Source organism: Furipterus horrens, unplaced genomic scaffold, assembly GCF_987537825.1.
Source record: "Furipterus horrens unplaced genomic scaffold, mFurHor1.1.pri manual_scaffold_17, whole genome shotgun sequence".
Lineage (NCBI taxonomy): Eukaryota > Metazoa > Chordata > Mammalia > Chiroptera > Furipteridae > Furipterus > Furipterus horrens.
The window spans coordinates 12580210-12596333 of record NW_028327187.1 but is presented as its reverse complement, the minus strand read 5'-3'; the positions used below and the strand labels follow the sequence as shown (position 1 = coordinate 12596333).

At 36.7% G+C, this 16124-nt stretch overlaps 1 protein-coding gene across 2 annotated transcripts in view; it reads left to right on the top strand.

Annotated features, from left to right (window-relative positions):
• Positions 1 to 16124, top strand: part of PHKA1 (phosphorylase kinase regulatory subunit alpha 1) — a 99859-nt gene that overhangs the window by 48161 nt on the left and 35574 nt on the right. For both annotated transcript variants that reach the window (XM_090265288.1, XM_090265287.1), the window contains exons 15-17: positions 3434 to 3543; positions 4512 to 4656; positions 15240 to 15318. In XM_090265288.1, the coding sequence (XP_090121414.1) occupies positions 3434 to 3543; positions 4512 to 4656; positions 15240 to 15318 (334 nt within the window). The remainder of the gene's footprint in view (positions 1 to 3433; positions 3544 to 4511; positions 4657 to 15239; positions 15319 to 16124) is intronic.

Genomic DNA, 16124 nt, shown 5'->3' with positions numbered 1-16124 from the left:
TTTAATAATCAAACTTCTGGAAACCAAGACAAAGAAAGGATCTTTAAAATGACCAGAGTTAAGGAAAAATAGGGTGCTTTCAAAGGAACCATGATGAAACTTAGTTGACATTTTAAAAATTTATTGGGATGATATTGGTTAACAGGGCCTTAGAAGTTTCAAGTGTACTTTTCTATGATACTAGATCTGTATATTGCAGTGTATGCCCACCACCTACCCTAAAGTCAAACCACCTTCCGTCACCATATATTAGGCCCCCTCTCTACCCCCTTGTTTTTGGCAACCACCACATTGTTGTCTATGTCCATGAGTTTCAGTTTTATATCCCACATATGAGTGAAATTGTATGGTTCTTACCTTTTTCTGACTAACCTATTTCACCTAGCATAATATAGGTAACCCCTGTATAAAACGGTTGTTAGGTTCCTAACAAATGCTGTATTATGCGAATCCATGTTATATGAAACAAAGAACTAGTACAAAAAGGGGACTTAGGTTCCAAAATTTAAAAAAAAACCATACTATTTTTATAATTAAGAGAAATATCTTTTTTTTAAATTATATTTTATTGGTTATATTGTTACAATAGTTCCATTTTTTTCGCCTTTGCTCCCCTCCACGCAGCACCCCCCATCCCCCAGCAATCCTCCACCAAATCCATGCCCATGGTTCATACATACAAGCTCTCCCGCTTCACCCTGTCATATATTCTTCTTATTTTTTAAAAATAAATAAATGATTAATTAATTATTTTAACAATAAAACATAATCCCTCCCTCTCAGATATTAAGACCCTTTATAATCTTATAAAGGAAAATGGGCGAAGGTCTCAAGCTCCTCTAACTGCTTCAAGCTGGTCATGGTTGTCGTCCTACCTACCCTTGGGTCCAGAAATCCCTAATAAGAGTGGGGGTGTGGAGGGGAGGGTGGCCTTCCCACATGGGGAAGGATCGTGCAGACTCCAGGTCAGTTGGCTGTCCCTGGACAATGGCGTGCTTGGTTTAACAGGCTGGCATCCTTGTTGTATTCTGGGGGCAACAGATTTGGCTAAAGGGTTAAAAGACATCATTCAATCCATAACTACTAGATGACAAAAGGCAGGGATTAATTTTTCAATGCCCCACATTAGGGGAAAAAAGGGGGGGGCTTCTTTGGAGGAAGGTGTGCCAGGCACATCTCACCTGTCCAAAACCCTTTTGCCCATTATACTTAGTTTGGGCTGAGGGAAATAGTTTAGGTTTCCCCCCTCTCAGACCTCTGAACTAAGTGGCTGGGTTGGTGAAGAATGGAGTGGGCTGTGGGCTTCACTTTAAAACTGGTTCCTCTTTTCTATCCTAATGGCTGGGACCAAGAAATATCTTTATTAAAGAAATTTTCATCAAAAGTATTACATATTAATATAAATTAAGTAATATTTTTATCATCACTACTAAGCTCCATTAACTGAATGTGTTTTCTTTTTGACAAGATATCCTCTTCCTCTGAACTTTTTTCAGCATTATCTTGATTTCTATGCTCTACTTTTTGCAAAAAAATTGTTATTTTAGATTGCTGTATCAGTTTACATCCCCCCTAGCAGTGAATGAGGGTTCCTTTTTCTCTACAACCTTTCCAACACTTGTTATTACTTGTCTTGTTGATAACAGCCATTCTAATGGTGTGAGGTGGTAGCTCATGGCTGTTTTGATTTACATCTCCCTGATAGCTAGTGAGGTTTGAGCACCTTTTCACATATCTATTGGCCATTAGTATGTCTTCTTACTGAGTTGTATTTCTGAAGCATAGAGATCAACAACATACTGCCTATTTTTCTTCTTTAGATCATTTGGAATTTGTGCCTTACTAAAAAAAAATATTATCTCAAAATAAAACATACATATGAATAAATCCTAAGTAAGAATTAAATACATTTAGGGTAATCATAATAAACATGTGCAATATCTACAAAAAGTTTTGATCAGTAAAATTCATACTTCAAACTGTAGTGAATGCAAATAAAATAGTCATAATCTATTCAGACTCTGTACCTTTGACTTGACACAATTTAAATTTATATGTTCAATAGAATACATGTGTGTGCTTGTGTATATAAATATGTGGCTGTATAAAGCCATGTTAAAACTTTTGTGCTAAAATTCAAAAGCACATAACATATAAAATAGCATTAAAATAGCATTCTTTCTTGATGATAATAAAAAAAGAATAAAACAAATTTGAAATTTGTTCCAGAACAATAAAATTTCTTCTTAAGTTACAAAAATAACAGCTCCTGGTTACTAAGAGTTTACTATTTCTATGCATCAGGTACTGTGCCAAGTACTTTATGCAATATCTCATTGAAGGCCCTGGCTGTTGTGGCTCACTGAATTGAGTGCTGGCCTGCAAACCAAGAGGCTGCTGGTTCGATTCCCAGTTGGGGCATATGTCTGGGTTGTGGGCCGGGTCCCCAGTTTGGGGCATGCGAGAGGCAACCATACATTGATATTTCTCCCCCTCTCTCCCCCTCCCTTCCTCTCTCTCTAAAAATAAATTAATAAATAAAATTTAAAAAAGCCCTACAGCAACCCCAGAAGGTAAGCACTATTAAGAGGAAAGTAAGGTACAAGTAATTGTAGTGATCTTTCTAAGGTCACCCAATTAGTAAATAAGATTCTGGACTGGATCCTAAACCTGAAAAATTCTTACTACTGAGGACAAGTAGGACAATGGATGAAATATGAATAATGTCTCTGGGTTGGATAACAGTGTTTTATCAATGTTATTTTCCTGGTTTTGACATTTGCACTATGTTTATATAAGAGAATAACTAAAATATTTTTAATTTTTCAATTATGGTTGTCATTCAATATTTTTTAAAATGTTCCTCTTCTAAGTGAATTTTACTGTGTATAAGCTTGCACAAAATTTCCTGTCAGACACAAGAATATTGAAATATTTTGACCTATTTGAATAAAATGTGTTGTCCCATTGATAAACTGTGTCAGTATCTACTATGTTATTGAAGGAGATCAAGGTACACTCTTATTTCACTTTTTCAGTTTAGTATGCCATCTTTAAGCTGATGAGGTTTTTGTTCAGCTTTGTTGAGGCGTAGTTTATATTGGAAAGTTGATAACCAGTATATTTTTTGAAGTTTTTATAGGCTTTAAGGAAATTTGGTATATGACTCTTGGTAATAGAATTATATATTCATAGACTATTAATTTTATGTGCATTCTTGTCTCTTATGTGTAGATGATGTGGATTCTTTACAAGACCATCGAGTTTTTTAAAAGCCCCACAGTGTTTAGTATGGTCCTGTATGTGACATGAACACTATGAGATTCAGAACTTAGTTTGTTCAATAAGGAAGTTTAAACTAGTACAAAAAAAAAGTTTGCTAATTGGAGTTGTGCACTAAAAATACCTTGACCATTTCTCAATTCTATCTCAGGATGCAACAGTAGAATGAAACTCAGTGGCCGACCCTACAGACACATGGGAGTCCTTGGAACTTCAAAACTCTATGACATTCGGAAAACTATCTTTACCTTCACTCCACAGGTGGAATGGAATAGCTTAACATGTATTGAGATGAGTGGAAATAAAAGATACACATTACAGAAATAAAGCATTTACTGGAGTTTGGACAAGTGTCAAGAGTTCCACAGGGCCTTGTGCATATTAAGTTGCTCAGTAAATACTTGTTGAGTTGGAGTGAATTGAATTTCTGGCAGTTATGCCAAGTGATGATGGCTACCAAGAGTAGTCCTGAGTGTTACAGAAATAGTGACTAAGGATTTTACAAATGTTTGAGTACTTTAAAAATTATCCTCCTTTTAAAAGCTAACACTAAAACAATTCATATTTTTACTTGTATTTATCCTTTATAAATAAAATGTAGTCTTTTTTTCTTCAGCTTCTCTTTGGGAGAGCATCCTTTTTACAAGTCTAGAGATCTTTGATATCCTATTCTAAACAAAAATTTCAGTACTGTTTTAACCATGATTATTCACATTGTTAGCTTGATGCTTATTAGCCACATTATAATAGCAAGCTCTATTATATATGTATACGGGGAGGAGAAATTATTTTCTGGAAAGCTAAAGCTCTCCATTTGTCATCTTACTTCTGAAATAGTGCAGCTGAGGTATAGACAAAAAATATCTGACCATAGATTATATTTCTGATCTTGCCATTTTCTAGCTATATGACTTTGCTAATCCACTTAATGTTCCTTGGCCTTATTTTTATTTATTAAAAGAAGAAAAGCTCTTACTGAGTAGTTATAGAATTAAAAAAAAGTTATGAACTTTAAAATACTTTGTAAATTATAGCACACTGTAAAAATGTCAAATATTATTATATGTACCCATAGACCACCAAATGCTTTGGGAAGAATTAAGCATTAAATTTGGAAGCATTTCCTTTGTGACATCCTATATACCTTTGTGAATATGTGGTTACTTTAACACATTATTTGATAGTTGTGAGAGTAAATTATTCTGAGCTGTTATTTTTATTTTTCTCAGTTTATAGACCAGCAACAGTTCTACTTGGCTCTGGACAACAAGATGATAGTGGAAATGCTTAGAACAGACCTCTCCTACCTCTGTAGCCGATGGAGGATGACAGGCCAGCCCACCATCACCTTCCCCATCTCACACACCATGCTTGGTAAGGTTGCATGAGGCGAGGAATGAATGTTTATGTGGAATAAGTCATGTGGTTAGCTCTTTAAAATTTTAGAGTCACTGGAAAGCTACTTATCATTTATTCTTCAACAGTTATTTATTAGCTGCTACTTTGTTCCAGGCACTTTTCTAAGGACTGGGGACATATAAAGTGAATAAGGCAGATGAGGTTTCTACTCTTATGGAGCTTTTGTTTTAGAGTAAATTTGTAACAAATAAATCAATACACAGGAATAATTCAGGTCATTTGAGAGCTATAATTCAAAAAAATGTAATAGAATAACTTGGTTGGAGGCAACTTCAGATAATTGGTTTGTAGGTCAATTTGCAGAAACTTTATTACTACGATTCATTTTAAAGAAAGTAAAACTACATTCTGCATCTGTCTTACTCCAGTGGAGCATCAAGATTTTATAGATAAATTCTCAGACATCTCTCCTTCCAAGGCTTGTCTAACTGAAGCAGTAAAATCTAGCAGGAAAAAGTGAAAAGGCTTTCAGTTTATCTTTCCTTTATTGTCTGGGTTTACTGACATTACTTACTTAAAACTGGGTGAAAGGCTTTATTGTTCTCAGTTCTTGGAGGACTACAGCCAATGCAGAAGCATTGCTAACTTTCTGCATCTCTGTTGTTGTTTCCAAAAGCCTGTTTGTACTGCCAAAGTACATAAAGTTCTCTTTATTAGAGAAGAATCCTTTGTCATAAATCATTCAAAGTTTGACCAAATTGTTAGGGATTTTGCTCACATCTCTTAAAGTGTTTCAAAAGCACAGAATTTGAAGAAGTAGTGTAGTCCTTCTTTTTGTCTTCTTTATATAAGACAATTAACAAGTGCCCATTTAATAACTACTGTGTCCCCAGAATTGTCTTCAGAAAGTGTAGTCTAATTGGAAAGGTATTTTAAATGGAAAAAAATGTCGTGAGTGAGACCTGGAGGCAGGGTCAAACTTGACTTGTGAGGCGAACGTAATAACCACTACACTACGGAAACTCCTGTGCTTGCCTTGTGAGTGGGCAGTGAAGAAGCCAACCTAAATATAATGGGTTTTGCATGTTAGAATATAATTTTCAACAGAATTGGATAAGTAAGGTGGGATCAGATTATGAAAACCTTGAAAGTAAGCAGATATTTAAAACAGATTTTCTCAGAAGTCTGAATATAAAGTTTTTGAACATGCTGTGATGTGATGAAAGTGATGTTGATTTGGTGACAGTAAATACTATAATGAGGACAATCTGATATCAAGGAAACTAATCCAGGTATGAGGTGATGGGATGTTACACTGGATTGGTGGTAGTAAAAATAGATTTGGAAAGAAGGATACAAGAGTCATTTTAAACACTTGCAGGCCAGGTGCTGGCTAACTAGATATGAGATATGAATTAAGGTAATGTTAAGATGTAGAAACTAGGTAAATAATGCTCCCATTGATAGAAGCAAAGAAATTCTATAGAAAGATGCCTGTTGTAAATGGATATGTTCAGTTTCTGGTGACAAAGAGATTCCAAAATAGAAATACCTAATGCAGTCATGTGCCACATAACCATGTTTCACTCAATGACAGACCACATATACAGTGGTGGCCCCATAAGATTACAATGAAATATCACCTCATGCCTGTCAGAATGGTTGTCATCAATAAATCAACAAACAACAAGTGCTAGTGAGGTTGTGGAGAAAAAGGAACACATGTGCATCATTGGTGGGGATGCAGATTGGTGCAGCCATTATGAAAAACAGTATGGAAGTGCCTTAAAAAGTTAAAAATGGAACTTTCTTTTGAGCTAGTGATCCCACTCCTGGGAATATATCCAAAGAATCCTGAAACACCAATTCAAAAGAATATATGCACCTATATGTTCATAGCAGCACTATTAACAATAGCCAAGTGCTGGAAATAACCCAAGTGTCCATCATTAGATCAGTAGATATAAAAGCTGTGGTACCTTTACACAATGGAATACTAGTTGCTTTAACAAGCAATTATACAGTCACACTTGAAACTTGAAAATGGGAAGTCTAGCAAAGAAATAGAAATTCTCAGCAAAGAAATTGAAGATGAACAAAATGAAAGTTTTAGAACTGAAAACTACAATAACTGAAATGAAAAATTCACTGCATAGGCTTAATAGCAGAATTAAGATGACAGAATGAACTTGAAGAGAGAACTATAGAAATGACTGATTCTGAACAAGGGTAAAAATAGATCGAAGAAATATGAACAGAGCCTCAGGTACCTGTGGGACTAATAACAAAAGATCTAATATTCACATCATAAGAGTCCCAGAGGAGAGGAAAAAGAATATGGGGCTGAAAAAGTGTTCTGACTAATAACAGTGAAAAAATAGGCAAAAGTAATAAAGCTAGAGATTCAAAAAGCTGTGAAAGCCCCAAACTCATTAAACCCACAGAGACTCATCTCAAAACACATAATAATCAAACTTCTGAAAATTAAACAAAAGAATAAATCTTAAAAGCAATAATAGAGAAATGATACTTTGCCCATATGGGAAAAACAATTTTAATGACAGCAGATTTCTCATTAAAAGCCCTGGAGAACAGGGGGAAGTGACACAACATTTTTAAAGTACTGAAAGAAAAGAACTAAAAACTAAAAATTCTTTATCCAGTAAAAAGTGTTCTTTTTTTTTTTTTTCAAATTGAAGAAAATAATTTTATTGCATGGTTACACCATTTAATTTTTCTAGTAAATGTCACTTAACTTGATGGAAGTGAGAGGTAAATAGGACAGTAAAGAGCCAAACTAGCTTCTTTTTCTTTTCTTTTCTTTTTTTTAATGTGTTTTATTGATTATAATATTACATTTGTGCCAATTTCCCTTCCCTCTGCTCCCCTCCACCCGGTGGCCCCCCTCCCTCCAGTTGTCCCCCCCTTTTAGATCATGTCCATTAGTTGTGCATACAGTTCTTCTCAACCTCTCTCTGTCTATTCCATTCCCTCCTACCATGATCCTTAATTCCTATATCATCTCCCTCCCTCTCCCCATTCCCCCTCCCTGTTGACCTCCCCCCAATATGTTCCCCGTACCTATAGTTCTTTTTCCACTCTCGTTGCCTGTTTAGTTTGCCTTTGTTTCAATTCCCTAGCTTCTGTTGTTTCTTGTGATGCAGTTTTCATTTTAGATTTCATTGTCTTGATCCTCCTTTTTCTAAACCAGTCCCTTTAACATCTCATATAACAGTGGTTTGGATCTAATGAACTCTTTCAGTTTTATTTTGTCCTGGAAACACTTTCTCTGTCCTTCTATTCTGAATGACAATTTCGCTGGATAGAGTATTCGTGGTTGTAGGTTTTGGATTTTCATTACTTTGAATATTTCTTGCCAGTCCCTTCTTGCCTGCAGGGTCTCCCTTGAGAAGTCAGCTGATAGTCTAATTGGGACCCCTTTGTACATAATTCTTTTCTTCTCTCTTGCTGCTTTTAAGACTCTCTCTTTATCTTTAATTTTTGACATTTTGATTATAATGTGTCTTGGAGTGGTTCTCCCTGGGTCCAGTTGTTTTGGAACTCTCTGTGCTTCCTGGACCTGTAAGTCTATTTCCTTCCCCAAGTCTGGGAAGTTCTGCTTTATTATATTTTCACTCAATTTTTCAAGTTCTAGTTCATCTTCCTCGCTCTCTGGCAAACCAATGATTCTTATGTTGGGCCTTTTATAGCTGTCCCAGAGGTTTCTGATCCTCTCATCGTTGCTTCCCATTTCCTCTCTCTGCATTGGTTGACTGCTTGTTCCTTCTCCATATTCCAGTTTGTTGAAATGAACTCTGGATTTTTTTCCCTCACCATCTGTCTCGTATGTGGTTTTATTCCTTTTGTTATGAGTATTTTTCGCTTCTTTCTCATCTTTTTCCAGATCTTTTGTGAATTCTGTAAGCCACCTGATAACAACGGCCCAGAACTGAGCATCTGACAGGTTTCTTATGTGTTCATCTGTCAGGTTCTCCATCTGTTGCCTGGTGAGCTGTGCCACCGGGATTTCTATAGTTGTCTGCCTCATTTTGACAGATGCGTTTTGTTTTCTTGGGCCGGCTGTAGGGGGCAGTGCCTGTGTACTCGTAATGACCCAGCGACCGGCGCCGTTTGGCAGCCTTTCTTGCTGTGCCGTGGTGCTTTGTCATCACAATCCAGCGACCGGTGCCTGTCTGCGACCTATTTCGCAGCCCTGTGGCGCTTTGTGTGGGGGCGGGGGTCCAAGATGGATTCACACAGTTATTCCGCTAGGAGACCGGGATCTGTCCTCCCGCCCCCCTGGGCCTCACTGTTCAAGGCGATGTGGTGGCTGCTTTCCCCAGCGTTGTGGTTGCGAGCTGCCGGGGGTTCAACTGCAGCCGGGGTTGTTCTCCCTGCCGCTGTCCCAGGTGCGACCGCAAACAGCACCGCCCCCTTTCGCTCCCCTTACCTGCCCAAAGGGCGCCGCTGGTTTATAACTTCATATGTTGGGCTTCCGTGTAGTTTTATTTTCTGGAATTTCTAGTTATCCTTTGTTTTGAAGTAGTTGTATTCCTCTCTAGTTGTAGAGGGAGACCTAGCGCGTCCGTCTAAGCCTCCATCTTGGCCGGAAGTCCAAAAGTGTTCTTGAAGAATAAAGGGGGGAAGTACATTCTCAGATGAAGGAAAACTCAATGAATTTGTCAGCATTAGATCTGTCCTAAAAAGTGGCCTAAAGGTAGTTCTTGAAATGAAAGAAAATAATACAAGATGCTATGTTGAAACATCAAGAAAGAAAAAATAGTGGAAAGAGTAAGAATATGGGTAAATATAGTAGGTATTCTCCACTTCAATTTTGACAGTTGTAGCAAAAACTATGACATTGTCCAATGTGACTCTCAAATTATTTAGAGGAAGACACGCTTCGCCTCCTCGTGTAACCATAGAAAGAATTACAACCAGATCTCAAAACCAAATAACAACCAAAGCCATCAGAAAATCAAGCTATGTGGAAGTCCAGCAACCAAGGATTTAAAGAAGCCATAGTCATCCAGATGGGAAGGAGGGGTGGAGTCTCAGAGATGGGGTGGACAGGTGGTGTGGCTCGGATAAGCAGCTGTGGCAGCAGAATGTGTGGTCCCACATTCACTTGTAGTGGATAAAAATCGGGAGGGATACACTGGGAGCGAGCAGTCCATGCCCAGGTCATACTGCATAGCCCAGGGTTCCAGCACCAGGAAGATACACCCCCATTACCATTGGCTGTAAAAGCAAGTGGGGTGTGGGACAGCAGAATAAACTGCTGTATTTTCATTGCTTAAAGGGCCCAGGGCAGTAGCTGGAAGGGCACCAATCACATACAGGAAGTGGGTGAAGTGACTGGAAATGGGGCAAGTGCCAGGCAAATTGCCAGAGGCCAGGCAGTGGCATCATCCCCTCTCCGAGCTCCCCACCACAAACAGAGCCATAAAGTGGTGAAGTGGATGACCCCTTCTTGGCAATCACCTAAGGCTCTGCCCCACACAATTTACAGGGGTCTTTGCTACACAGGCTATGCTACTAAGACAGGGAGTAAAAGCAGCTCCACCTAAAACACAGAAACAAACACAAGGAGGCTGCCAAATTGAGGAGGCAAAGAAATATGGCCCAGATGAAAGAACAGAACAAAACTCCAGAGAAAGAACTAAAGGAGACAGAGATAGCCAACCTGTCAGATACAGATCTCAAAACACTGGTGATAATGATGCTCAGAGAACTCATTTAGTGTGGCAAACAAATGAAGAAATGAAGGTTATACAGAGTGAAATAAAGAAAAGTCTACAAGGAACCAACAGTGAAGGGAAGGAAGCCCAGATTCAAATCAATGATTTGGGACAAAGAGAAGAAAAAAAAATTAAACTGAAACAGAAGAAACAAACAAACAAACCAAAAACCAAAAAAAAAAAAAAAAAAAAAACCCACAAGAGAGGTGTAGGAGCCTCTGGGACAATTTTAAATGTACCAACATCCAAATCATATGGGTGCTGGAAGGAGAATAGGAAGATCAAGAAATTGAAAACTTATTTGAAAAAATAATGAAAGAAAACTTCCTTAATTTGGCAAAGGAACTAGACATACAAGCCCAGGAAACACAGAGAGTCCCAAACAAGCTAGACCCAAAGATGGCCACACCAAGACACATCATATTAAAAATGCTGGAGGTTAAAGATAAAGAGAGAATCTTGAAAAGAGCAAGAGAAAGTCAGAGAGTTACCTACAAAGGAGTTCCCATAAGACTCAGCTGATTTCTCAAAAGAAACTTTGCAGGCAAGAAGGGTCTGGCAAGAAGTATTCAAAATGATGAAAAGCAAGGACCTACAACCAAGACTACTCTATCCAGCAAAGCTATCATTTAGAATGGAAGGACAGATAAAGTGCTTCTCAGACAAGGTAAAGCTGAAGGAGTTCATCATCACCATGCCCTTATTATATGATATGTTAAAGGGACTTATTTAAGAGAAAGACCAAAACTATGAACATTGAAATGACAACAAACAAAACTATCAACAACTGAATGTAAGAAATAAACTAAGCAAACCAGAACAGGAACAGAATCATAAGTATGGGGATCATTTGGAGGGTTATCAGCTGGGACGGGGAAGGGGGAGAAATGGGAAAATGGTGCAGGGATTAAGAAGCATAATTGATAGGTACAAAATAGACAGGGGGATGTTAAGACTAATATAGGAAAGGGTGAAGCCAAAGAACTTCTATGCACGACCCATGGACATGAACTAAGGGGGGTGGGATTGTTGGAGGGAAGGGAAGTACCAAGTGGAGGAGGGCAAAGGAGGAAAGATTGGGACAACTATATAGTAGCATAGTCAATAGAACATACTTAAAAATATTTAGAGGAAATCTTTAAGGAAATTATATTATAAATGGATGAGGTTAAGGGACTGAAAGGGAGGTAAGGTTTTAAAAGACTATAGGTAAAAGAGAAACAGACTAAGAGAACAAACTGATGGTTTCCAGAAGGATAGGTAAAGCGAAGTAAAAGATACGAACTTCCAGTTATAAAATAAGCCACAGGGATGTAGTTTACAGAACAGGGAATAAAGCCAATAACATCATAATGACTATACGGTGACAGAAGGTGATTAACATTGTAAGGTATATAAATGTTGAATCACTATGTTGCACACTTGAAACTAATATAATGTATGCCCACTTTACTTCAATAATTTTTAATTATGACAAGTGCATACCCTGGATTATTACAAAGTTATTTAAAAATGTGTCATAAAGCCCTGACCAGTGTGGCTCAGTTAGTTGGGCATTGTCCCACAAAACAAAAGGTCACCATTTCAATTCCCAATCAGGCACCTGCCTGATTTGTGGGCCTGGCCCCTGGTTGGGGCACATGTGAGAGACAATTGGTCAATGTTTCTCTCTCACATCTATGTTTCTCTCTCTTTCTCTGTCCCTTCCCCGCTCTCTAAAAATAAATAAATAGAATCTAAAAAAGTGTTCCATAAGAAAACAGATAGATCAAAATGAAATTCTTGTATGTACTTTAGGAGGCAAGAAGAAAATAGAGAAATGAAGAAGAGAGAAACAAACAGAAAACAATAAGTAAAATGTGAGACTTAACCCTAACATATCAGTAACTACATTAACTGTAAGTGAAAATTTAAATATATCAATTAAAAGACTGAGATGGGCAGAATAGGTTAAAAATGACCCACATATATGCTGTCTCCATAAAATTCACTTCATATATAACAATATAAGTAAACTGAAATGAAAAGAATGGGAAAAAAATATACCATGTAAAATTAAATTTTAAAATTCAGAAGTGAGCCCTGGCTGCTGTGTCTCAGTGGATTGAGCATTGGCCTGCGAACTAAGTGTCACTGGTTCAATTCCCAGTCACGGCACATGACTAGGTTGTACGTCAGGTCCCCAGTTGGGGGTGCGAGTGAGAGGCAACCACACAGTGATGTTTCTCTCCCTCTCTTTCTCCTTTCCCCTCTCTCTAAAAATAAATAAACAAACAAACAAATAAATAAATTATTAACTCCCCCCCCCCAAAAAATCAGAAGTGACTGTCAGTATCTGGTAAAATAGACTTCACTGTAAAGAGGAACAGAGATCATGAAAACGTTAGAAATGAAAAAGGCAATATAGCAACAGAAATGGAGGAGACTATAAAAATTATAAGGAATACCAGTTACAATTTGTAAATCTAGATAAAATTGACAAATTCTCTAGACAAGTAAATAAGAATAAGCTTAATAAGAAACATACATAAAACTATGTGAGAAAAATTATAAAACTAATGAAGAGCATAAAGGAAGATTTTAATTACAAGAGAGAAAAACTCCCATGTTACCAAGTGAAAATACTTAATATTGAGAGAAGATCCACTATCATTTTATTCTATCAATACAGTGCAGTTTCAAGTCAAAATAAAAACACAAATTTATATGATGAAGCTGAATCTAAATTTCTTATGGAAGAGGAGATGTACAAGAATACCCAGACTTTTTTTTTTATCCTCACCTGAGGACATGGTTATTGATATTAAAGAGAGGGGCAGGGAGCAAGAGAGAGAGGGAGAGAAACATCAATTTGCTGCCTCTCCTATGCACCCTGACCAGGGACCAAATCTACGACCTAGGCATGTGCCCTGACCAGGATTCCAATCTGTGACCCTTTTTTGGTTTATGGGACAACACTAACCAACTGAGCTGTACCAGCCATGGCAAAAATGCCCAGACTATTTAAAAACTAAAAACAATAAGAGAATATAGAGCCATCATAATTAAAAATTTGATATAATAATTCAAATACAGTAGTCCCTGCCTTACTTGTGGTTTTGCTTTCAATGGTTTCAGTTACCATCAGTCATCGGTGGTCCAAAAATATTTAAAATTGCATAAATAAACAATTTATGAGTTTTAAATTGTGCACCATTCTGAGTAGTGTGATAAAATCTCGAGCTATCTCATTTGGTCCTGGCTGGGACATGAATCATTCCTTTGTCCAATGTATCCATGCTGTATATGCTACTCACTCTTTAGTAACTGTTGTGGTTATCATATTTCAAGAGAGAGATTACATTCACATGACTTTCATTACAGCATATAATTATAATTGTTCTATTTTATTATTATTGTTAATCTCTTACAGTGCATAATATAAAAATTATACTTTATCATATGTATGTATGCATGTATGCATGTATAGAAAAAACAGTGTATATAAGGTTTGATACTATACGTAAGCATCCTCTAGGGTCTTGGAACATAATTCCTGCAGCTAAGGAGGGACTATTGTGGAGGCAAAAGACTATAGATAAATACATTTGGGAAGTTATTTAGGCCTTCTACTTTACATTTTATGCAAAATTCACTTCTGAATAGAAAAGAAAGCCAAGCAAAGAAACCTATAAAAGTATTAGAAGAAAATATGAGAGAATGTTTTTGTGATCTTGGACTGAAGGAAGCTTTGCTTTGTGAGGGACAAGAAGAAAAAAATTGACAAATTTTAAAACATGAAATTTAAATAAATCTTTTGTAGAAAAATGAACTGTGGGTGAGGTTGAAAAACAAACAATAAAGCAGGTAAAAGATTTGCCGTACATATGATAGGAAAAAGGGTAATATTCACAAAATGTAAGTATGGTGCTCTTCAAAGTCAATTTTTAAAAAGATGAGTTATTTAATAGAAACATGAGGAAAGGACATGAACAGGCATTTCATAAAATAAATAGAAATGGCCAGTATACACATGAAAACATGCTCTATCTTACTAGTAATAAAATTAAAAGGATGTCTTTTTTAAAACATATTAGATAAACAAAGATTAAAAGGATTATTAATGTCTGCTGTTGTTAAAGATGTGGGGGGAATGTCACTTTCTATACTGATGATGAAAATATAATTGACTCAATTTTTTTAGTGGACAATTTGGCAATCTCTATAAAATTTTTTGTAAGTGTTCCTTGGTCCTAACAGTTCTACTTGTAAGAATTTTCCCTAAGAAGATAACAGAATAAGTGCATATAGATGTAGGTAAAATGATCTTTATCACTGTGTTGCATATAATACAAAAACCTTCTAAATGTCTGCCAAGGAATCATTTTTAACTTTTACAAATGGTAAGTTAGAAAAAGTGGATCATGAAAGAATATGTGTAGTATGATTTCCTTCACATATATGCAGATCATTTTTAGCTTTCTAAATATTTTTGTGCCTACACACATAAACCAAGGCTCATTGGATGGCATAATGTCATGTAAAATATTTAGTACAGTGTTGGCACATAGCGTTCAACAAATGGTTGCTGTTATTACGGTCAGCATTCAGTAGTCAAGTGTTCTGCCATTAGGCTCTGTGCTAAGTACTTATGATAAATAAGATACTGTCTTCGAGGAACTCTCTTGGTCATCATCCCTTAACCATTTGCCCATTCTGCAGTATTTTTGGCTTTCAGATGAATTGTTGAAGTACAGGGTCATCAATGAGGAGTGTCTAATTTGTATCATCCTCATCAGACTGTTGATGTGAAATAATTGAAAGGCTCCTCTTATTTAAAAGTTTAAATCACAAAGAGTGTTTAAAATTCTCTTCAAGATGAAGACGGAACCAGCCTGAATTCAAGTATCCTGGCAGTACTCCGAAAACTGCAGGATGGCTATTTTGGTGGGGCAAGGTAAGTGACCTCCACATACTCTTTAGTGAAATGAAATCAAATTTGGAAGCTGAGTACAGTAATCGTTGACTTGTTATGCCTTTCTGTGTCTTTTTTGTTTCATACGTGCATATTTTTATATTAAATTTATTGGGATGTCATTGGTTAATAAGATCATATAGGTTTCGAGTGCACATTTTTGTGTGATACACGATCTGTATATTGCTTTGTATGCCCACCACCCAAACTCAAATCATCTTTTGTCGCCAAATATTTGGCCCCCTTTATCCTTTACTACTCCTTACCCTGTTCCCCTCTGGTAATCACCATAATTTTGTCTGTGTCTGAATTTTTGTTGTTTGTTTTTCTTGTTTGCTCGTGTGTTGATTTCAGTTTTGTATCCCACATATGAGTGAAATCATATGGTTCTTAACTTTTTCTGTCTGACTTATTTCACTTAACACGATATTCTTTCTGTATATCTTTAACGACAGTCTCATCCTATTCAGAAAAGCTCATGTTTGATAGATTGAATGAAGGAATTTATTGCTATAGAGAAGCGTTGGAATTTTCCCTCAGCTCAATCTTTGCTAGATCTTAATAATTTAGTGGACAAGAAAATTTAGTCTTAAAAAAAAAAAAGATTACTTAACTATTTCTTTTCTTTTTTTCTTGTTTTAGTTTTGAGAAATTTTAAGCTAACAGAAATCGTACTGAAAAATCTTTCCTTTCTTCCACTCCTCCCTCCCTCTCTTCTTCCCTACCCTCCTTCCTCTGTCTCACACATATGTACACATGCAAACACACACACACACTTCTTTTTTTTT